This window comes from Mauremys reevesii, linkage group 24 (genome assembly GCF_016161935.1).
Source record: "Mauremys reevesii isolate NIE-2019 linkage group 24, ASM1616193v1, whole genome shotgun sequence".
NCBI lineage: Eukaryota > Metazoa > Chordata > Testudines > Geoemydidae > Mauremys > Mauremys reevesii.
The window spans coordinates 18107377-18131690 of record NC_052646.1 but is presented as its reverse complement, the minus strand read 5'-3'; the positions used below and the strand labels follow the sequence as shown (position 1 = coordinate 18131690).

Here is a 24314-nt window from a genome sequence, read left to right as displayed (position 1 = left end):
AGCCCCGTCACCCGTGGGAATGCCCTGGCTGACGCCTCCGCCAAGGCGGCTGCCGTCTTACCCTTAGCCATGCCCACGCTGGCTATTGTGACCTCCTCCACCGCACCCCGTACCGGTACCCGCTGCTGAACTACAGTCGTGGGAGAGCCTTGGAGCCACTCTGGTCAAAGGGACCTGGCTTATGCCGGATGGCCGAGCCTGCCTCCCTCGCTCCACATACCCCGTGGCAGTTCGCTGGCACCATGATAAGGGGGGTCACTACGGCATGCACGCCCTTGTGGACACCATTGCTCGCTTTTGGTATGCTCCAGGCATTCAAACCTACTGCCTGTCAATAGTGAAAGCATGCAGCACATGTCAGCGAAATGGACCTGCTCCGCCTCTTAACAAAATTAAGGGTGGAAGACCTCCGCCTGCTGCCCCATTTCAACATCTTCAAATTGACTTTGCAGATATGCCAAAGGCTTTTGGGAAAAAGCACCTCCTTGTTTTGGTTTGCCCTCTGACTTCATGGGTCGAAGCTTTTCCTACTGCTAATTGTACTGCTGCCACAGTGGCGAAGATCCTCCTTAGAGACATTGTACCCGTTTGGCATCCTCTCATACTTGATTCAGATCATGGACCCCACTTTACTGGTAATGTCCTTGGCCGTTTAGAACAAGGACTGGGCATTTCACACTCCTTTCATACACCCTACCACCCCAGTCTAGCGGGAAAGTTGAGCGTATGAATAGGAGCTTAAGCTTACATTGGCTAAATACTGTCAGGAAACAGGGTTAAAGTGGCCTCAGGTACTTCCCTTGGTCCTGTTTCACCTTTGTACTCGCCCAACCCATGTATTGGGATTATCCCCCTTTGAACTGCTCTATGGACACCCCCCTTTCAAAGGCGGGGCACTACCACGTGCTGATGTTTCACTATTGGGAGGGGATCATATGACCGCGTGCCAGTTTCTCTCCCTACAGGCTCGCCTCCGTACCCGTTGGAAAGCCTCACAGTTTTCCCAGACCGTGCCGCTGGAAGAACAGATCCACCTGCTCCAACCAGGGACTTCGTCTGGGCCAAAAGTTCGTTCGTGGCGACGCCTCCAGCCGAGGTTAACTGGACCCCACCAGGTTCTTTTAACAACCCAGACTGCAGTGTTCCTGGAAGGACGCAAATCCTGGATCCACCACTCCCACGTCAAGCCAGCCGTAGTGGACCACAGTGACGGACCAGCAGCTCTTGCCACCACCGAGGACACTGCCTCTGACCAGTGGACCAGCTTACCTCTTTCAGACATCAGACTTAAATTGACTCGAAAAAAAGGAGAGGACCTTTTATTCTGACAACTGTATGTTTTTATTATGCCTTTTTAGTTTATTTTCTGCTTATGAAGATAATGCTTTTATTAGATATTCCCACGAGGTTAAAACTCGTATTTTAGGAAATAGAAGTAATTGCTCGGTATGTACTCAATTTCCAGTAAATGCAGAACAGGGACTCCCCTTCACACCCATTCCCCTGACCACTGCTAATATGACTTGGATGCCACCGGCTAGAATAAAAGATCCAGTCCAACACAATCTTACATGGGACAAAACAGGAGTGCCAATTAACAGATATCTCAGGGTAACAAATCAGACAGGATCACTGTGTTTTGTTAAAGAAAAAGGGTCAACTTTTGTGGGAACCAGTAAATACAACATGTATTTTAATGGCACCGCCTTTAGTAAAAACCTTGGCTTCAAGCCTTGCGCATCCCACTTATCCCATATGTGGATCCCTCACAAGCCTTCAGAGTCAGCTTTTAAGAAACCCTGCTCAGATCACGAGGGTGTCCAACTAATTGCTAAGGGATATACGATTGCCTTCTACAACTGCTCAAACAGTACTACACTGCACTTTGAAAACACCACTACCAAATTGTGCCTCTGCGGTTCGCACAACGACCCCTCTGCATTACCAGGGGAACAGTGGTCCAACGGGTGGTGGGTTACCTCCTACTTTGAGAAATGGAATACCCGAAACGCAATGTATGGAACATACTGGGTGTGCGGGCCCAAAGCTTATTACTTTCTCTCCCCTGATTGGGCAGGGTCATGTTATTTAGCGTGGCTCACACCGCCTTCTTGCATCTCCTCACCCGCATTTTCCCCACGTTCGTAACATCCGTGAAACCTTCAGAGATATTAATATCCGTGATGGTTTGTCGTGGCAGCGGTGGGCTGGTCTTATTAGCTTGAGGGGTGGTGTCATCCGTCTACAGGGACTACTAGAATCTTTAACCAATGAGACTGCGACCCTATTTGAGAATCAGGCCGGGGAAATGTCCCAGCTGCGCCAGTTAGCTTTGCAAAACCGAATGGCTTTAGACATAATGTTAGCAGCCCAAGGAGGAACTTGCGCCCTCATAAATGAAGAATGCTGTGTTTTTGTAAACGACACCTATCCTGACACTTTTCAACGTACCAAACATCTAAGGGAAATGGCTAAGAACTACTCCTCTGGCCAGCCACCTTATGATTGGTGGGGAGCCTTATGGAATTGGTTGCCTGGATTTGGGTGGGTTAAAAAACTCTTGGTGGGTGTTGTTAGCCATAGTAATCCTTATAATACTGTGTTGCTGTATTCAGTGTGTCCCCTCCCTCATAAACTCATGTGGGTCAGTTTATTCTTTTTCTACTTCAGCCAAAGGCCTTACTCTCTTCGAGTTGGCCCAGGCTGAAATTGCCAAGCGGCCCTTGGCTCCTTAAAATGGAGTGTAGCTTTTGGTAAATAGTTATCCCAAAGCTACAAATGGAGGAATGTTGAGTCTGAACTTTTTATGAACTGAAACTTAACTCAGACTTCATGTCTCTGTCTGAAACTTTTAATCAAAAAGCTTTGACCTGCGAACTACTCATGACCCCTCCCCTCCCAATAAGTAGCAATAAGTAGCCATCTCCTCCTTTGTCTTCTCCAATTTACATTTTAACCTGTTTTGTCCTGTAGAATCTTGATTGATTATGCATGACCATTATTATCTGTTAATCACTTTGTTTACTTCTGTGTATAAACATTGATGCTCACTCCTAATAAACTTGCCACACTTACTCCGAAGCTCTTCTTTTAAGCTAAGGATGGTGTGAGCCCGTTGATCAACGAATTGTTGTCTGGTCTCTGACAGATTTCTGAGTCCCATACCAACTCCGCACAAACTCGGGTGCTGGAGAGGTGAGTAGGACTTGCTTTTTACCTAACACTACCGCGTGTTAAGTGGATTTGCGCATAAACGGGTCGTGCGTAAATGGCTCTGTACTGTACATACATGTACACACACACACACATATATATACAGAGAGAGAGAGAGAGAGTACATATAGACAGTGCGCACACACATACATTGGATAGATACATACATTGACTATTATTTTAGGATATGTATCTATTGGGTTTCCGGGAAACGGAGCGGGCTCTGTACATGCTAACGGATCCCCCGCTCCAGCCTAAAGGGAGGTTCCACAGGGCCTCAGAAACCCACTAATTGCGGGGGACAACTAATAAAAGAACAGGGACAGGAGTGCGGTCAAAGGGTCATGAGAAGGGAGCCTGACGGGGACACCGAGCAGAGAACCCCGGACAGCGCCCACTGCTCCTCGAAGGTGTCAAGGGAGCCAGCGGATGCCGCCCAGAGGAACTCCGCCTGGAGACGTGAACGGACTAAGGATCGGAAACAAGCCCCACAGTCGCAGGAATCTCCACTGGCCAACCGCCTCTCCCTGGTCACGTAGATGGCCATTTTAGCCAGGGCGAGGAGGAGGTTGACCAGGAGGTCCTGCGACTTCATGGGGCCACGGATAGGGAGTGCGTGGAGAAGCAGGTGGGGGAAAAGTGCAGCCAGAAACGCAACAGGAGGTTGGTGAGGAGCCGGTATAGGGGCTGCAACCTGGCGCACTCTACGTAAACGTGCGCCAGTGTCTCCCTCATGCCGCAGAAGGGGCAGGTGTCTGGGACAGGGGTGAACCGCGCCAAGTACACGCCCGTGCTCACGGCCCCGTGGAGGAGCCGCCAACTGATGTCCCCGACGGGCCTCGGGACCAGGGTAGAGTACAGGCTGGCCCACCAGGGCTCCTCACCATCCAGAGGTGGCAAGAGGTCCCGTCACTTGGTGTCAGGGCGGGACACGAGGGTGAGGAAGTGAAGGGTGTGGAACACGAGCGCATAGAGATGCTTCCTTGGTGCGGTTTGGAAACGGACCGGCTGCAGATCGTGCAGCCGGCTTGCGGTGAAGGGGCGGGGGGGCCATTTGGGTCCACGGGGCAGGGGCCCGATGAAGAGGTCCGGAGGGCTCGGGGTGGGGGGAGGACGGGGCGTGCCCTCACGCAAGACCCAGTCGAGGTAAGCCCGAGCAGCGGGCGGCAAAGCGGCCTTCACCTCCTGTAGTACGCGCCGGGGAGTACAAGGTCTGGAGAGCCCCATCCGCCGAGCGAGCATCAGGGGATCCAGCCAGTCACCCCGGTCGTAGTCCAGGAGGTCTCCGACCCTGGTGGCGTCTGCCAGGACCAACCTCTGGTGCACCGCGGGGGACTCTGCCACCTGCACACGGAGCTGGGGGTTGTGTAGCAGGGGCTCCGCGAGGATATCTGCCCCCTCGGTGGCCGCCACGGACCTGGTCACAGAGAACAGCTTCCAGGTCCGGAGGAGGTCCTGGTAGAAGACCCGCAGCCCAGAGAGGTCTCGCGGAAGACCCCTCGGATCGAGATAAAGGAGCTGCCGGTTGTATCGGAGCCCTCGGAAGCGGCGCAGGAAGGCGTGCGCCAGGGCTCTCCACGCCGGACTACCCGCATCATAAAGGAGCCTCTGCAGTGCCTGGAGGCGGAAGACGTGGACCTGAGTGCGGAGGCACTTCAGGCCCTGCCCGCCCTCCTCCAGGGGTAGGTGGAGTACCCCTGCAGGGACCCAGTGCAGTCCTGGCCAAAAGAACTCCAGCACCACCCTCCGGAGGTCGGTCAGGAACACCGGGGCCGGGACCAGGGTGTTGAGCCGGTACCAGAGCATGGACAGGACCATTTGATTGAGCACCAGTGCCCTCCCTCGGAGGGAAAGGCACCGGAGGAGTCCTGTCCATTTCCGGAGCCGCTCCGCCACCCTGCCCTGCAAACCTTGCCAGTTCTCCGGCGGAGACGGATGCGTGGCAGAAAGGTAAACGCCGAGATAGAGCAGCGGACCCGCGCTCCACCGGATGGCCTGAAGCGCGGGTGGGAGGGAGCTCGCCTGCCACCCGTCCCCGACCACCAGGCCAGAGCTCTTGGCCCAGTTGACCCGGGCGGAGGAGGCCGCCGAGTACACGGCCTGGCAAGCCTCCACCCGCGCCAAGTCGCCCGGGTCCTGGACCACGAGGAGCACATCGTCGGCGTACGCCGACAGGACCAGCCGCAGCTCCGCTCCCGGCACCAACCCCGTCAACCTCCTGCGGAGGAGACAGAGGAAGGGCTCGATCGCCAGGGCATACAGCTGGCCCGAGAGGGGGCACCCCTGCCGCACTCCCCGCCCGAAGCTGACCGGCTCGGTCAGGGTCCAGTTGAGCCTGACCAGACACTCTGCGGAAGCGTACAGCACCTGGAGAAAACCCACAAACTGGGGTCCGAAGCCTAACGTCTGCAGAGTGCCCAGGAGATACCCGTGGTCCACCCTGTCGAACGCCTTCTCCTGATCCAGGGACAGGAGGGCGAACAACAGACCATCCCTACACCCTAATTCCAGAAGGTCCCGGACCAGATACAAGTTATCAAAGATCGTGCGGGCCGGGACGGTGTAGGTCTGGTCTGGGTGGACCACGTCCGCCAGCATGGACCCTAGCCGAATCGAAATGGCCTTCGCAACGATTTTATAGTCCGTGCTGAAGAGCGAGATGGGACGCCAATTCCGTAAATCGCGGAGGTCCCCCCTCTTCGGCAATAAAGCGAGCACGGCTCGCCTGCACGAGAGAGGGAGGACCCCGCCCCGCAAGGACTCGGCCCAGACGGTGACTAGGTCTGGGCCGAGGACGTCTCAGAACACGCGGTAGAACTCCACGGTCAGCCCGTCCATGCCCGGGGATTTATTGGTGGGCATGTGGTGGAGGTCTTCCGAGAACTCGGCCAGAGTGAGAGGCAGCTCTAGCCGGTCCCGGTCGCCCGCGCTGACCGTCGGGAGTCCGTCCCAGAGCACTTTACAAGCGGCAGGATGGGTCGGATCCGGGGAGAAAAGGCGCGCGTAGAAGGTCCGGGCCCTCTCGCACATCTCCGCCGGATCCGTGAGGGGGAAGCCGTCCTCCACCAGGAGGCAGGTGATGTGCTTTTTGGCCCCCCTCTGTTTCTCCAGGGCGTAAAAGAAGCGGGAGCCGCGAACCATCTCCCGAAGGAGGCGGATGCGGGATCGAACGAAGGCGCCCCGGGCCCGATGGTCTTCCAGGACCCGGAGCTCCTCCCGCTTCTCCCGGCACGCTCCGCAAAGGGATGGATCCTCGGGGCTGGCGGCCAGACGCCTATCCAGCTCTAATACCTCCCGCTCCAACTGCCCTATCGCCGCATCCCTCCGTCGGCTGGCGCCCCGGGTGTAGTCATGGCAGAAGAGCCGGGCGCGCACCTTCCCCACATCCCACCACCGCCGTGCCGAGGGAAAGGCGTGCCGCTGCCCTCGCCAGGCCAGCCAGAACTCCCGGAAGGACGCCACGAAGCCCCCATCCTCCAGCAAGCTGTTGTTGAAGTGCCAATAGGCCGGCCCCGGCCTCTCCGCGCAGAGAGAGGCTGTCACGGTGACGAGGTGGTGGTCCGAAAAAGGGGCTGCCCGGATGCTGGAGGACTGGGCCCGTGAGAGATGGAACCGGGACAGATAGATGCGGTCCAACCGAGAGTGGCACGACCGATGGGCTTCCACCCGGACATAGGTGTACGTGGAGGCATCGTCCGGGTGGTGGTCGCGCCAGACGTCCACCAGGGAGTGATGGGCGACGATCTCCCTGAGGACGTCAGCGGCGGCCGGGCTCTGCTCGGTCCCTGAGCGGTCCTGCTCCTTGAGGACGGTGTTAAAGTCCCCACCCAGGACCAGGCACTCGCAAGGATCCAGGGAGCCGAGGAAGGCGAACGCCTGCCGATAGAACTGCAGCCGCTCCGGGGCCGATGGCGGGGCATAGACGTTGATGAGGTTGACCACAAGCCCTGCCATGCGGACCCGGAGGTGCAGCAGGCGGCCCGGCACAGCCTCGGCGACCCCCAGCACCTCTGGCCATAGGTCGGGGGAGAACAGGGTAGCCACTCCAGCCTGACGGGTGGTGAGATGGCTGAAGTAGACCCCGTCCCCCCACTCCAGCCGCCAGCTAGCTTCGGCGGCCGGATCCGTGTGGGTCTCCTGCAGGAAAACCACGGAGTACCCCCCTCCCGAAGGAAGGAGAGCACCTGGCTCCTGCGGAAACCCACTCTACAGCTCCGGGTGTTTAGTGTGGCAAAGGTGATGACTGCCATGAGGAGGGCTGGGGGGGATCCACGTCAGCAGGGGCGCTCACGGCCCCCATTGCGCCGTGCAGCAAACCGTGGCCCACCCCGAAGGCGAGCAGGGAGTCACGGAAGCCGCGCGCCCAGTGGTAAGCTGCGACATTCTGCTTCCCGGTCCCCTTGCCCTCCCCTATTAGGGCCAGCGTGGCCAGGAGGATCCGATGGAAGTCCCCCCAGCGCTGGAGAGCAAGCACGACCTTGTTGCGGGAGCCCCGGACGTCCTCCAAGAACTCACGCAACTCCTCTCGCAGTGTATGGGGAGGCGGGGTCACTGGCCTCTGGGGGTCCAACGGTGGGGCCTCTGGTGCAGCCCCGTGGCCCGCTGGGATGGGTAAACAAGGAGCGGACCCACGACGTGGCGCCCGATGGACCGGCGCCACCTGGTCCGCCCCGGACCTTGGCTCAGTGGGGAGCGGCGGAGGGAAGAGTGCAACCCCTAGTGGGTCAGGACTGTGGAAACCAAAGGCCGCTCCCCGGGAGTCATCCTCCGGGAAAGGGAAGGAGACAGCCCCAGGGGCGGCAATAACATCGCAGGAGGTGGAGGGGGCGGGGCTGGGGTCAGAAGCAGTGTTGGGGGGAGGGACAGAGATGGGACCCCGGGCCGCAGGAGCAGGACCATCGGTAAGCGGCTCCTCGTGGCCAGGCACGGGGGTTTGAGGGGTAGGGAGGGGGTCCCCAGTGACACCGGGCTCGGGCTCAATGGCAGGCAGAGCAGCCTCGGCACGGGGAGATGTGGAACCCTCAGGGGGGCCCCCACCCGGGAAGGAACTCGATTGCCCCACACCACCGAGGGACACCCCCAGTGGCTTGTCTCCTGGCCACGAGGCACCGGCCGTCGCCTCAACAGGCTCGGCGGCCAGCAGCAGGTTGCCATCCATAGCCGGGCAGGTCGAGGAGTCCAGGGGACCTGCGGAGGCGGGAGCGGACGTAGCAGGAGGGATGGTGGAGCACGGGGAAGGGGGAGCTGGGGTGAGGTCGGCCAGGTCGAGGCCCGTTGGCAGAGGGTCATCCTCCCCCGGGGTGACTGGGGTCAGACCCAGGGCCTCGATCTCCGCAAAGATGGAGGGGAACTCACCTCCCCCCACCCCGGGGTCCTCCCCACTCGCGCCCGAGGCAACGCTCACCTCGGGTAGTGCAGGGGGTACAGGCGGCAAGGGAACAGGAGGGGCCGCAGCGGAGGCCTCCGCAGGGGGGGACTGCGGAGGGGGGATAGTGGTACCCCCCGGTGCTGCCACGTCTGCCCTAGCCGTCATCGGCAGATGGGTCAACTCCTGGGGCACGGCGGAAGGCTCGGTGTTGGCGGCCCCCTTTCTGGTCTTGCGGGGGGTTTCCGCCTCAGGTGGCACGGGCGGAGCCCGAGCCTTCCGCTTGCTCCGCTTACCCTGTACCCGGGTCCAGCCCTCCATGGCATCATCTTCGGGCTGGTCGACAGGGGTTGGATTGGGGGGCAAGGATGCCTGTTCGGGGGCTTGGAGAGGCACTGGGGGGACAGCAGGAGAGAGGGAAGAGTCCCCCTGGGGAGAGCCCTCTCCCACGCCCGGCAGTACCACTGCCGCACCCTCCTCCACAGGCCCCGCCAGAGTGCAAGCAGCAGAGGCAGGGCTCTCCCGCTCGGCTGGGCGCACTGGAGGACGGACCCCTGAGGCCCGAGCGGGAGCAATGATGGGCTGAGGAGGAGGAGGGGTGACTCTGGGCACCGGGCGGCCAGGGGCGCCGGCGACGACGGGGCCGGCACCCTGCCGGGGCTCGGGGGTCCCGGGCGCTCCCCCGTGCCGGGCCAAGGGGCAGTCCCTCCGAACGTGCCCCATCGCCCAGCAGAGGTAACACCGGGCCTCCCCCGTGGAGTAGTGCACCCGGTACTGGGCCCCCTGATAGGGAACCAGGAAAGACCCCTCGAGCGCCTCTCCGCCACGCGCCGCCGGCGGCAGTTGAAGCTGCACCTGCCGGCGGAACGAGAGGACGTGACGGAGGGCGGGGTCCTTGCAGCCCAAGGGAAGAGGGCTCACAATGGAAATGGGCTTCCCTAGGGTCAAGAGGGCGGGTAACAGGGCGGCAATGGGAAGGAAAGGAGGAACAGAGGTCAGAACAACACGGACACACAGGTCCTCCAGCGGCTCCAGGGGGACAAACACGCCCCCCACCGCCAGGACCTGCTCCACCGCCTCCTGTGCGATGGCCTCCGAGGCAAGGAAGAAGACCACCTTGCCGTACATTTTGAAGGCCGCCACGATGGCCGTGGGCCCCACCACCCTCGCCAACGCCCGCACGTAGGTCTCCACGTGGGGCGAGGCGGGAACCAGGAGGCAGCGGACGCCGTGCTTCCGGGTCAAGGTGGGGAAGGGGCCCCAGCCGCTGTAGATGGTAGCGGAGGCGGCGGTCGGGAGAGATGATGTAGCGGCACGCGGGGGGGCCGCCGCACCAGGGGCGTACGCTCTGGGGCCGAGGAGGCACCGCAGAGCTGGTGGAGGGGACAGCGGGGAGGGACGCCGCGGCCAGTGGCGGGGCCGCGGCAGCGGTGGCAGGCTCCGCCATGGAGGGCTTTGTCTTCCTAGCGGGGCCTTTTCCCTTCTTCTTGCCCTGGCCCTTTCTGCCGGCTGGGGGGGCTCCCCCAGAGGCGGAAGGGGCGAGGGACGTGGCAGCAGCAGAGGGCACCCCGTCGGTCGCTGCTGCCGGCTCCTCAGCGGGAACGGTGGTAGGTGGTCCGGCAGTGGCGGTTGAGGTCGAGACCGGGCGTTTTTTGGGGGAAGCAGGCGGGGGAGAGGGGACGGGCGTTGTCCTGGGAATCCCACCCGCCGCGCCTCCCGCCACGATGAGTCGGGAGGGAGGGCAAACACCGGAGAAAGGGGGCGGGGAGGAAGAACAGGTCACCCACTCCTCCCTGCTAGGCTGTGGGCAGGGAGGAGGGTGCCAAAATGGGGGGAGGGGGCAGATACGGGACTACGAAGGACTTGGGGGGTTAGTCACCGACACGAGATTGAAATCTGGCTCCTCTAGCTGCACTGGGGGAAACAAGAGCAATGGGGTGCAGTGCAAGAGGGGCAACTCAAACAGGGGAGAGGCACAAGCGCACTGATGGGACTATGGGCGCACGAGGGGAGGGGCTAATCAGGGGGAGGGGGCCGCGGAGGGAGGGGAGCAACCAGGCTGGGAGTGGGCCAGAGGGACCAAGGGGCTGGCTTCAGGGCCGGGGCGGGACAAACAAAGCTGCAAAGGGAGACGGGCGGGGCTGGCAAACAAACTGAAGCTGGGCGGGGCGGGAGGGGGGAAGGCTACAAGGGGCAAACGGGGCAGGCAACAAGGGGCAAGGCTAGGGGGCCTGTGGCAGTGGGGAAGGGGCCAGTCCAGGGGAAGGGGGGGGTGCGTGCACCCATAAGCACTTGTGCACAGGCAATGGCTGGCTGGCTGCTGCTGGAGGCCCAAACGGTGGCAATAGGGTGTGGCAGGCCAGGCGAGCAGCTGAGTCCCAGAGACAGGGGCAGAGGCAGATGGTAAGCAGCCTGCGGGGGTGGTGGAGGGGGCAGTGGTGGTGGTGGGGGTTGGGGGGGACACACAGATGGACCAGGGGGCAGGCTCCACGCCACACCCCCTGTGCCCCCACAAACACAGTCTAAACCCCCACCACTAGAGCACAGTTAGAGAGTTACTCAGTCTTTGGTGGCCCCCTCCACAGTGGTCTTCAGAGTCCTGTGTGCTCCCCAGCAGCCGGTGGCCTTCTCAGTCCCTTTCCTCCTCCTACTCCAGGCTCCAGCAGCTCCCCAGGACAAACACAGCTCCAGCAGCAGCAGCAGCAGCTCCTCCTCCAGCAGCCCTGGTGGCCAGGCAGGAAGGACCCCCCACAGGTGGTAGTTGTAGTGCTGGAGCTCCAGCCAGCAAGGTAGCCAGAGAAGGGGGAGCACTCCAGCCAGCAGGGCAGCCCAAGCAGACAGAGCGCTCCCGGTAGCAGGGGAACCCCTGCTCCTGGTCTGAAGGGGTTAAAAACAGCCCTGGGATGGGGTTGTGGCTGGAGAAAGCAGCCTTTAGGCTGGGCTGATTGGGGAAGTGGCTGCAGCTGGGGCTACGCCTCAAACTGAGCAACAGGGCCTTATAAGAAGGCAGGGAAGCCATAAGTCCAGTCAGTTTCTCTCCATCTATAGAGGGAGAAGGGCCTGGCTGCAGGGAGCTGGACACAAGGTACCTGAGTGAAGCAGGGCTGGGGAAAGGCAGAGGAGCTGGGCTGGGGAGCTCCAACCTGGAAAGCCCCAGGCTGCGGCCTAGCACTGGGCTAACAGGTACTGGGGGTTGCAGAGGGCAGCCCAGGGGTAGGCACAGGCAGCAGGTCCAGACCCTCCTTGCCAGTGATGAGTGGCTGATACTGCAGCCTGCCCCAGGGCTTGGGGCTAGACAATGACTGGCAGTAGCCTGATACTGAGGCAAGGTGGGGATAGTGGGTGGGGGTTCCCTGGGGAGGGGAGACCCTGAGACTGAGGGAGTTACTGCCAGGGGGCAGCACCCCATGTGAAAGGGCACCAGGTCCAGGGAGGGCACAGGGGCCAGAGGACAGGCGGATCACCAGCCTGCAGAAGGTGCTCCGGAGCTGGAACGAGCTAATTCCCAAAGTCACCAGCAGGAGGCGCTGCAGGGGTGAGTCTGCTCGTCTACAGCTATATTTTATATAATAATGCTAATTATGTTTTATTTCTTGTAGTAAATCTATTACAGCAGATCTGAGTTATGTCACAGACTCCAGGCCCCAGGCTCTCTTGGCTCCGTATGGTCCCTGAGAGGACCCCCCCTTCATTGTGACAGCCCTTCTCGGGGTCACACTCACTCTGGGGGGTTAAGACCTGGGCTCCAGCACCTCCCGGAGCCGCACTTCCTGAACCTTCAACCCGACTGTATCTTGCTGTGGGCCCCCTCAGGGAGTCTCCTCGCTCTGCACCCCCACAGCCTCCACCTACAGACGGAGCAACACCCCTGATCTCTACCCTGCAGTGTCTCTCAGCCAGCACAACACAGGAGGTTTATTGAACATCTGAACCCAGCACAGGCAGTTCTCAGGGCCCTCAGGCCTGGCCAGTCTCAGCACCATCCAACGGGATTTGCCTCCATCCAGGTAGCTCAGGCCCCTCTTTGTCCCCAGTCCAGAAGCGACCTCCTTCCAGCCGAGCCCCCCATATCTCCTCCCCCACAGCCCCTCCTCCACCCTTTGTCTTTGTTCCTGGGCAAACAGGTCACCTGAGTCCCCTCTCTTCCGTCCTTTGTTCCCTGATTGGCCAGAATCGGCTGCCTTCTGGGGCCCTCTCTCCTCTGCCCTTTGTCCTCCCATGGGCCAGAACAGACTGGCTCCCACGATGGGCTGGGCCTCCGGCTCACGGGTTGGTAAGTTCTACAGTGTCCAGGCCGATGTCTGGGCTGTTAGGCGAGGTCACATCTGGCCCTCTGCAACCACAACCCCCCCTCTCCCACCACCTCATTACACACTCACCACACAGGGAAACTGAGGCACAGACAGTATTTATGCAAATCACTAAAAAAAAACCCAACAACTTTGTCACAGGCTTTTTTTAAAATAAAAGTTTCATAAAAAACTAATCACAGTATTTTTTGGATTTTAGAAAGATTTCACAAATTTATTTCAGCGTAAGCTTTTGTGGGCTACAGCTCACTTCTTCGGATGCCCCTTTTCTATGAACATTACTGTAAGAACAGTTACTACAACAGCAATGCTCAGTGCCTCACAAGCCTTCTGAAGACACCCGAAATGACAAACTTTGCATTGGATACACACAGTCATTTTCTAACGATAAAAATGGGGGTGTAGGTTGTTCCCCTGAGATACAGAGCGTCAAACTCACCCTGGGGCAGATTGGAGCCAGCGCCCCATAGAGGGGAAGGGCCCTGTGCCCCATTACCCTCCCAGCCAGTCCCCCCCCAGCCAGTACGTCCCACCACGCAGTGGGGCTGGAAGCCAGCTGTGCGCGGGAGCTGCCTGAATCTGGGACAATCTCCCGCTTGCGTTGATGGCATTGAGATCTGCAGCTACTGGAACAGGCTTCTGTAGGACGTTCTAGGGCCAGATTCACACCCTGACTTCCCCTTCCTGTCTTGAAATCTCACATCTCTCCACAGCCCTCGCCCTGACACTCGCACTCGCTCTCTGCCAGTCAGGTATCCTCACGCACCCGGCTCTTCCCATTGGAGTCGGGATTCACTAGCCATCCTAACCGGGTATCTGCTGTTCCAGTGCGCTGTTCCCAGCCGCCCCGCCCCAGAGACGGCTGCATCTCAGCTCTGGGTGAGCAACCCCTGGACACTGTCACTGTGTGGCTGTTCCCCAGCTGCCCTGCCTGGAGGCGGCTGCATCTCAGCTCAGGGTGAGTGATTAGCGTCTGCAGCATGTACAGGACGATACGAGGTGTGAGCTGGTAGTGTAAAAATATTTTTGTGTGACAGGGAAAAGCAGTAATAAAGGGATAGAGCTGGGACGGGGGGCAGGTAGCCAGGACTCCTGGGTTCTATTCCCGACTCTGGGAGGGGAATGGTCATAACAGTGGGGCTGGGAGCCAGGACACCGGGGTCCATCCAGACCTCTCGGACCAGAATGGAGTGTAGAGGATCTCAGAGTCAGGGCTCCTTTCTTGTCCCTGGCTCTGGGAGGGGAGCAGGGTCCAGTGCGTTACAGTGAGGGGTGGGTGGCTGGGAGCCAGGGCTCCTGGGTTCTATCCTAGCTCTGGGATGGAGTCTGGATCTCTCAGAGTCGGCCCCTTCCCCTCCAGCCCTGGGCAACGGGGCCCGACCCACCCTGCTCGGGCACGGGATGGTGCATGGGCAATGGGGGATCCAAGCGGAGACCCCCCCAGCTCACTGCAGTGGATGGGGGAGGGGGAGGCAGGAGTGAGATGCCTGTACCATTTTAACAGGTAAAGACGGGGGGAAGGTGTGAGTGGCCCAATTCACATGTGAGGAGGGGAAGGAGGGAGTGGGCCCCACCATTCTCATAAGAAGGGACAGGATGGAGGGTCCGTAACACTGACAGGAAGGGGAGTACCAGCTGCAGGAGGAGCAGGGTTGAGCGGGGGAGGGGAGAATGCAGCTGTGGGGCAGAGAGGGCAGCATTAGGGCCCCCCCCCCCCCCCCGTCTGCAGAGTTCACTGTGCATTGTGTGAAGAAATACGTCCTTACATTTCTTTTAAACCTGCCACCTATTCATTTCATTTGGGGACTTCTAGTTCTTGTGTTATGGGAAGGAGTAAATTATACCACCCTATTTACTGTCTCCACACTAGTCAGGATTTTACAGACCTCTATCATATCCCCCCTTAGTCATCTCTTTTCCAAGCTGAACAGTCCCAGTGTTATTAATCTCTCCTTCTGTGAAAGCTGTTCCACACCCATCATCATTTTTGTTGCCCTTTTCTGAATCTTTTCTAGTTCCAATTTGAGATGGGGCCTCCAGAACTGCACACAGTATTCAAGATTTGATTGTTACCATGGATTTATATTGAGGCAATATGATATTTTCTGTCTTATTATCTATCCCTTTCTTAATGATGCCCAACAAATTCTTTTGATGGCCGCTGCACATTGAGTGGGTGTTTTCAGAGAACTCTCCATACTGACTCTCAGATCTCTTCCTTGAGTGGTAACAGCTAATTTATACCCCACCACTTTATATGTATAGTTGGGATTATGTTTCCCAATGTGCATAACTTTTCATTTATTAACATCAAATTTCATCTGCCATTTTGTTACCCAGTCACTCAGTTTTGTGAGATCCCTTTGTAGCTCTTTGCGGTGAGCTTTAAACTTAACTATCTTGAGAAGTTTTGTATCATCTGCAAATTGTTCCACCTCACTGGTTACCCCTTTGTCCAGATCATTTATGAACATGTTGAACAGCACTGGTCCCAGTACAGACCCCTGGGGACACCACTATTCACCTCTCTCCACTGTGAAAATTAGCCATTTATTCCTGTCCTTTGTTTGCTATCTTTTAACCAGTCACTGATCCAGGAGAGGATCTTCCCACTTATCCCATGACAGCTCACTTTGCTTAGGAGCCTTTTGGGAGGAACCTTGTACAAGGCTTTCTGAAAATCTAAGTACATGGACTGGGTCACCCTTGTCCACATGCTGTTGACTCCCTCCAAAAATTCTAGTAGTTTGGTGAACCATGAATTCCCTTTACAAAAACCATATTGAGTCTTCCCCAACAAATCTCTGCATCTGATCATTCTGCTCTTTGCTATACTTTCACTTTACTATAATTTCAACCAGTTTGCCCATCACTGAAGATAGGCTTATTGGCTTTCAAATGCGAGGATCACCCCTGGAGCCTTTTTTAAAAATTGGTGTCACATTCGCTCTCCTCCAGTCATCTGGTACAGAAGCTGATTTAAATGAGAGTTCACATTTGAGATCCGTCAGAAGTCGTCTCCAGCTTCCTTATGAGAATGTCATGTGGGACTGTGTCAAAAGCCTTCCTGAAGTCCAGGTATGTTATGTCCACTGCTTTCCCCCAGCTCCCAACCAGTTACCTCGTCAAAGAAGGAAAGGAAGCTGATTTGGCAGGATTTGTTCTTGGTAAATCCATGCTGGTGATCACCCCTTCGGCCTCACAAATTGAAGGTTTTATAGATTGCTCTAGTAGCTATCCAGGTGTTGAGGTCAGGCTGACTGGTCTATAGTTCCCCGGCTCCTCCCTTTTCCCCCTTTTAAAGATGGCCACACTGTTAGCTCTTCCCCCGTCTTCTGGGAACCCTCCTATCATCCATTAGTTGGCAAATATTATTGCCAGTGGCTCCAAGATTTCTTCGACTAATTCCTTCAGCCCCCTGGGTTGAACAGCTTCCTGCTCCACTGATCTGAATTCATTCAAATTGGCCAGAGCATCTCTGCTGTGTTCTTTACTGATGCCGATTTGCAGCCTTTCCCCTTTGTTGTCCATGGTAACTTCACTGGTTGCCTGCACACATGTTGTTTTACACTGAATCAAAGCAGGCACTGAGCAGTTCTGTCTTCTGACCATCTTCTGTCACCAGATCAGGATTTTCTGGCCGCTCTCATGATTCTTAAAGAAAATCTCAGGGTTTTTTTTTTTTTTCCAATTTAAGGATTTTTTTAGCCCACGATCTCTCAAGATCATCTGGTGATTTGGGATTTTCTGAGGAGGGGGAGGTCACTGCATTGTCAGCAGCCCCAGATCAGCCCCATGCAGGGCCCAGCAGCACTGATGGTCCCCCAGGCAGATCTGTGTCCCCAAACAGCCTCTGCTCTCACACTTCCCACCCCCCTTCTGTCTCTAAGTCTGTCCCAGCCCAACGCTCCAGCCATGGGCAGAGCCCTGCCGCCACACCGTGATGCTGGGGAAAGGAAGCTTCCACCTCAGGGCCCCTCCTGGAGAGCAGGGGGTCCTGCCACGCTGAGGGTCCTGATCCTGGCCCTGCTCTGGAGGGGTAAGTAAGCAGCACCTGCAGCCCCAGTGCAGGGGGAAGGGCAGAACCTGCGCTAAGCGGGGCCAGGTCTGTCCCACGACTTGGAAGGGAGACTGGCCATAGGGGGAGGGGATCCCAGTGCCCCAGTGCGGTGCTAGGGGGCGCTGAGTGACAGGGAGCGGGGGCAGGGGGTCGATGTAGGGACTGATGGAAACTAAACGGAGTGAGAATTGGTCAAGGGCTCAGGGCTGGGCTCAGATGGGGCTGCAGGTCGGGAGTGAAGGACATTGATAGATCTCGAGGGGGAGTTGAGCTGAAGTAAGGGCTCACTGGCCTTCCACTGCTGGGATCACTCACAGGACCGTCTGGTGATTTGGGGTTTGCTGTGGCGGGGAGGTCCCTGCGCTGCCAGCAGCCCCAAATCAGCCCCCTGGAGAGCCCAGCAGCACTGATGGGCCCCCAGGCAGATCTGCGCCCCCCAGAGAGCCTCCGCTCTCACACTTCTCACTCTCGTCTGGCTCTAGGTCTGTCCCAGCCGGACGCCACAGCCATGGGCAGAGTCCTGATGCCACAGGAGGATGCCGGGGAAAGGGAGCTCCCGCCTTAGGGGGAAGGGCAGAACCGGCGCTAAGCAGGGCCAGGTCTGTCCCAGGATTTGGACAAGAGGGGGAGGGGAGCCCAATGCCCCAGTGTGGTGCTAGGGGGCGCTGAGTGACAGGGAGCGGGGGCAGGGGGCTCAATGGAGGGAGGGATGGAAACTAAATGGAGTGAGAAATGCTCAGGGACCCAGGGCTGGACTCGCAGGGGGCTGCAGGTCGGGAGTGAGGGGCACCGGCAGAGCTCTGGGGGCAGGGCCGGCTCTAACATTTTTGGCGCCTGAAGCAAAAACAAGGAGCGCCGCCCCCCCTCCGAGCGTTGCGTCGCCCAAGCCCTGCCCCCCGAGCGTCGCGTCGCCCAGGTCCCCGCCCCCCCAACAGGGCACCCCGCCTCATAAGCCCCGCCTCCACCCAGCGCCGCCGGGCCAAACAAAAACAAACCCCGAGTGCCGCCCCCTCCCGTGCTTGGCAGGCTGGTGCCTGGAGCCGGCCCCGTCTGGGGGGAGCTCAGGGTGGGTCTCTGCTCTCTATGGGCCCCACTTCGATCCCTCCCTGTCCCCTGCAGGGTCACTGTCCCAGCTGCCCGGATTTACCCTGACGGTGCCGCAGTCGGTGTCGGTGCAGGAGGGTCTCTGCGTTCTCGTCCCCTGCACCTTCACGTACCCAGCCTCGTCCTACACCGACAATCCCTCGGCCCAGCTCTACGGACACTGGTACAAGGAGCCTGCTACTGTGGGCCAGGATCGTCCCGTGGCCAGCAGTGCCTACAGCCGGGGAGTGTTGCAGAAGACCCCGGGCCGGTTCCGGCTGACGGGGGATCCAGCGCACGGCGACTGCTCCCTGCAAATCAGCGACGCCCGACGGACGGATCCCGGGAAATATTTCTTTAGCTTTGAGAAAGGCCTGTTAGATCACACTTACTTCTCCAATTCCGATGGCGCTGACCCTCCGCTCACGATCTCTGTGCCAGGTAAAGCAGCCGCTGTCACCGCTTGTGAGTGTCCCCCCCACTCTGAGCTCTGGGGTACAGATGTGGGGACCTGCCTGAAAGACCCCCTAAGCTTATATTCTACCAGCTGAGGTTAAAATCTTCCCCAGGGCACAAATTCCTTCCCTTGTCCTTGGACGCTATTATTGCCACCACCACGTGATTTGTAGAAAAATTCAGGGATGGGAAACTTGGAATCTCTCTCCTCCCAAAATATCCCCCCAAACCCTTTCACCCCCTTTCCTGTGGAGGCTTGAGAACAATGTACCAAACAATTGGTTACAATGTGAGCACAGATCAGACTCTGTCTTCAGGACACTGAAAATCATTCAGGGTCTTAAAAGAAGAACTTTATTTATATGTATAAAAAAAGATTCACACCTGCAAAAATCAGTTTGGAAGGAAACTAACAGGGTAAATAAAAGATGTAAAACACAGAGGATTCCCCTCTAGCTCAGCTTCCTAGTTACAAAAACAGGAATCAAACTACATCTGTAGCCTAGGAAAATTCACAAGCTAAACCAGAAGGTAACCTAGCGCCTTTCCTTGCCTACTTCCAATGTCTGTGGTTTTAGATCTATTGTTCCAGGTATATTTGCAGGAGCTGTTGTACCTGCTCGGTCTCTCCCTCTGTCCAGAGAGGGAACAACAAAGAGAGCAACAAACAAATCCCCGCCCCACAGATTTGAAAGTTCCTTCTTTCCTCATTGGTCCTTCTGGTCAGGTGCCAACTAGGTTATTTGAGCTGATGAATCCCTTACAGGGAAGGCGATTTAGTACAGCTGCCAAAGAGGGATTTGATGCTACTGCACACAGAGAGTTGTTACTCTTCCCTCTACATTTATGACACCGCTCAGCAGCCCCCCTGAGCCAGCCAGTCCCCGCCCTGGGGCCGGATCAGGGCTGCGCCCCTAGAGGGGAAAGGCCCCGTGTCCCCGAGTGATTCTCTCCCCTCTCCCCGTGTTTCAGGGCTGACAGAGGAGCCAGAGATCCAGATCTCGCCGGTGCGGGGGCTGCCAGGGACGCTGCTGGCCGGGGAGCCGGTGACTGTGACCTGCACGGCCCCTGGGCGCTGCTCCGGGCCCCCTCCTCGAGTCACCTGGACGGGGCCGTTCAGCGACACAGCCCGGAACGTCTCAGCCCCGCTGGCGAAAGGCACCTGGGCCCACAGCTCCGAGCTCAGCTTCACGCCCGGCTTGGAGGACGATGGTAAAGAGCTTGTCTGCAACGTCACCTACAGGCCACCACGGGGACCTTCCACCCGCAGAACCGTCCGGCTCCACGTCGGCTGTGAGTGATACCCCCAGCCCCTCCTCGCCAGCCCTGAGCCCGCTCTGCTGGGACCGCCCCCCCCGGCTCCCAGCCCTGCCATCCAGCCCCTCCCCCAACTCAGCCCTGTGCTGGGATCCCCACCCCCACCAGGCACCCTCAGCCAATTCTACTCCAGGCCCGTTCACCCCACACCGTGCAGCCCCTTCTTCCTTGGAATCTTCACCCCTTCCAGCCCTCCTTGGCTATGGCTCTGCCCTCCCATCCACACCCCCAGGTTCTTCTCTTCTGGGATCCTCTCTAGCCCCCTGACCTGCCCTGCCCCCAGAAGCCTCCTGTGCTGGGATCCATCCCCACATTCCAGTCCCGCCTTACTGGGATTCCCCACCTCACACCAGCCACCCCAGTTCCCCCTGAGATCCCCCCAGGCTGTCCCACCGCGTCTCCTCATCCTCCCCTTCCTGCCGGGATCGGTGGATGCTCTATATGGGGCAGAGGGTTAACGAGACCCAGTCACTGTCCGGCACTGAACACACTCCAGACTGGTGCCCAGAGACCTCGGCCCACCCTGCCCCAGGGCAAACCCCCGTTAAATGGCCTGTGACCCTCGCGCTGCAGATCCAGGGCAGAGGGGAAATCAGCGGCCGCCTTTGCGAGGTGAAGGATCAAATCAGGCATCAGTGTAAGGACGACCCTTGTTCCCTTCATCTGGAGGGGGATTTAGCAGGAACCCGCCCCCCAGACACCAGCCCGACCCCGAACGTCTACACAGACCTCGGAGGAAACGTCCGCGCTGCAATCAGAGACCCACAACCCGAGCCCCGCGAGTCCGACCCAACGGACCCAGGCTCTGAGCCTCGGCGCCGCTAGGCTTTGAGGGCAGCATGGACGGAACCTGCCAGGCCTGGCCAGATGGTACCAGTGTCCGGCTGTTCCGGGTGTCGCTTTTCATCGCCTCTCTGGGCGCAGCCAGGCTGCAAAATACCAAGGCCTGGCCAGCTAAGCCAGAGTGCAAAAGAAGCGGGCTTGGGAGAGACAAACCGAGGGGGGAAGGTAAGGACCCATGACGAGGGTGTTTGATGTCCCTGGTGGTGTCTGGGTTGGGGGTGGGGGCAGGATCAGGGTTATTTAGACCCCCAGCTCTGGCCCACCCTGGGGAGGACACGTTTGAGGAGCCGGACACTGAACGTCTTGCCACTCGGCAGACAGTGGGGCTGTGGATGCTCGCTCAGGTACCCCGGAGCAGCCTGGCCCCTCGTTAGTGACTCTGCCAATTAGGCCCAATTTTGACCCACCAGTTTGGGTCCCTTGGGTTTCCATTTCCCACGGTTCTGGTTCCCCGGCGCGGCCCTAACCCGGCCCCTGGGTTCCATCGGGTGCCTCTTGGGTCGGACTCAGTCGGGTCTATCGCTTCCCTTCCCCCCCACGGGTCTCGTGTCACCTCAGGGACTTTCCCATCCCCAATCTGAGCTCACAGCGAGGGGCCATGTCTAGGCTCAGGGATCACTAGTGGCCCCCCCCCCACTGCTGTCCAACCTCCCTGATCCCCCCTGTCTGGTTTGTGTTACAAACCCGCCCGGGCCCCACAACATCACTGGGACCCTGACCAGGAACGGACGCCCCGGTGAGAGGCAACGCTGCGAGCCCCGGGAATTAGCAAGCACCTCCTAGTCACGCTCTGCCTGCGCTCAGGGCCAGGCGCCAGGCTCAGCCGGGCCAGGCTTTTCCATGCCCGGAGGGGAGAGCCTGAGGACTGTGGGGATGGTGGTGGGGGAGCAGGCCCAGTTCCCTCTGCCTCCGACCCTGGGGCAGCACTAGGGGGTGCTGGCCAGTGGGGATGAGATCAGTCATGGACCAGTCTCTGAGACAGAGACCGGCTGCCATGGAAAGTCACCAGGATTGTGCTCCGACCCCAGAGCTGCTACGTCTCTGCACTGGGAGAGGGCTCCTCATGTAAACAGCCCCCGTTTCCCACCTCAGAGGTGGCTGAATCTCGGTTCCTTGGCAGAGGATCTCTGGGGGGGGGGGGGGAAACCTGCCTGTTCCTCTCCTCCAGTGCTGGCCCCATTCGGAGCTGAGCGCAACATTGTGTCTCTGGAGACCCGGGAGGGCGACTCCCTGAGTCTGGGGAGTGAGGTTGGGAGCAGAGCCGAGGCCAAGGGGCACGAGTTCCGGCTGCTTGTCGAGTCTGAGTGAGGTTAACCCACAGGACTCCCTTCCAGCGACTGTGAGTGGGGTTAACCCAGAGGACTCCCTGCCCCTGGTTTTCTCTCTCTGACTCCTGTTGCTTTGTCTCCTGCTCTCCCCAGACAGTCCCCGGCCGGGGACCGGGCTGAACTCGTCCTGCCAGCGCCAGGGGCCCAGCATCAACTGCAGCTGCTCCCTGCGCTCCCAGCCCCCGCCCCAGCTCCAGTGGCAAGTGGACGGGGAGCCCCTGGCTGGGAACGGCTCACGAGGGGGCCTGCAGGTCAGCTCCTGGGCCCAGGGGGACGAGGCCGTCAGCACTCTGAGCTGGACGGGGAGCGCTGATGGAGGCTATCAGATCTTTTGCCTCGGTTCCAACCCCCACGGGTTCTATATTTTACTGCTGAGCCCACCGGAAACAGGTGAGTCTCCTTCCCCTCTAGAGGGTGCCAGCTCTGACTTGGTCTGAGGGTGAGGGATTGGCTTCTTCTGGGGGCAGGGAATGGGGTATTGGGCTTATCCCCTCTAGGGGGCGCTAGCTCTGACCCATCCCCAGAGTAGGGACTGACTGTCTCAGGGGGCTGGGAATTTCCCCTCTAGGGGGTGCCAGCTCTGACTCAGCCCCAGGCTGGGGACTGGCTTGCTCGGGGCAGGGGTTGCAGGGATCTATCCCAAACCCTCAGCTTGTTCTGGCTCCCACAGGTGGCCTCACTCGGGCATTGATCGAAATCAGCTGCAAACTCATCTTCGTGGTGACTGGATTCTTCCTGGCCTATTACCTCACCATGCTCTATTACAGACGGTAACTCAGCTACCGACCCACCTACCGACCTACCCCCCTACCCATATACCTACCCACCTATGTACCCACCTAGCTCCCAACCCACTGACCCACCCATCTACTCCCCTACCACCCCACCTACCTACCTACGAACTTACCATCCTACTCACCCACCCACCTACCATCCCACCCCCTACATACCCACCTCCCTACCTATGTAATTACTGACCCAGCCAGCTTCCTACTACCCCACCTAGCTACTAATGCACTGACCCAACCACCCACTGACATACCCACCTACACACCCACCTACCTCCTATCTATCTATGCACTTACCCAGCTGTCAGCTTTCCCTCCCCACTCTGAACTCTGGGGTACAGATGTGGGGACCCACATGAAAGACCCCCTATGCTTATATTCCACCAGCTTAGGTTAAAAACTTCCCCAAGTCACAAATTCCTTCCCTTGTCCTTGTGCAGTATTGCTGCCACCACCAAGTGATTTAAACAAACATTCAGGGAGGCGTCACTTGGAGCCCTATCCCCCCCCTTCCCAAATATCCCCCCCAAGCCTCTTCACCCGCTTTCCTGGGGAGGTTTGAGAATAATGTACCAACCAATTGGTTAAACCAATGAGCACAGACCAAATCCCTGGTTTTTAAGGACACTGAAAATCAATCAGGTTCTTAAAAGAAGAATTGTATTCTCAAGAAAAAAAGTAAAAGAAGCACCTCTGTAAAATCAGGATGGAAGAGAACTTTACAGGGTAAATAAAAAGATTCAAAACACAGAGGATTCCGCTCTGACTCTGCATTCCAGTTACAAAACAGGGATAAAATTACCTCTTAGCATTGGGAAAATTCACAAGCTAAAACAAAAGACAATCTAATGCATTTCATTTGCTATTTTTGTAATTTTTGATACTTATTCCAGGTCGGGCTTTAGAAGAGTTTATTTTTCTGCCTGGTCCCTCTCTATGACCCGAGAGAGAACAACAGAAAAAGCACAAACAAAACCTCCCCCCTTCCCAGTTTTGAAAGTATCTTTTCCTGTTGGTCCTTCTGGTCAGGTGTCAACTATGTTAATTGAACTGATTAACCCCTTACAGGTAAGTGATTCTGTACCTCTGGCCAGGAGGGATTTATGTTACTGCATACATAAGGTTATTACCATTCCCTTTATATTTATGACACTAACTAACTACTTACCCACCCACCTATGTACCCACCTATCACCAGGCCTAGGTACCTACTCGCCCACCCACCCCTCTGTCTATCTCTATATCTTGAGTGTCAGCCACTTACATATCCCAGAATCTCTCTCTGTCTCTCTCTCTCAGGACACTCTACTGCTCTCATGAAAGCAGAAGGAAGGACCGCCCAGGGGACAGGGAATCCACGGTGCCTGAGTTCGGCGTGTAGATCGGGCCATTCCTCAGTCACCGAAGAGCCGACAGGGAATTAGAAACTCAAGGGACTGAGGAATCAGAGAATGAGACCTCAGCTGGGGGCACTGCCACTCCGGGTGAGGCCAATGGGCCCTGTTGCCTCCCACAGTGTTTAATTTGTATTGAAAGAGATGCCAGAGCTCA

The 24314-nt window shown here is 58.1% G+C and overlaps 1 protein-coding gene across 1 annotated transcript in view; it reads left to right on the top strand.

Moving 5' to 3' along the window:
- Positions 1-21955, top strand: part of LOC120390576 (sialic acid-binding Ig-like lectin 12) — a 45742-nt gene extending 23787 nt beyond the window's left edge. Inside the window, exons 2-3 of the mRNA XM_039513309.1 lie at positions 19460-19780; positions 21816-21955. Coding sequence (XP_039369243.1) covers positions 19460-19780; positions 21816-21955 — 461 coding nt within the window. The remainder of the gene's footprint in view (positions 1-19459; positions 19781-21815) is intronic.
- Positions 21956-24314: the final 2359 nt, after the last annotated feature.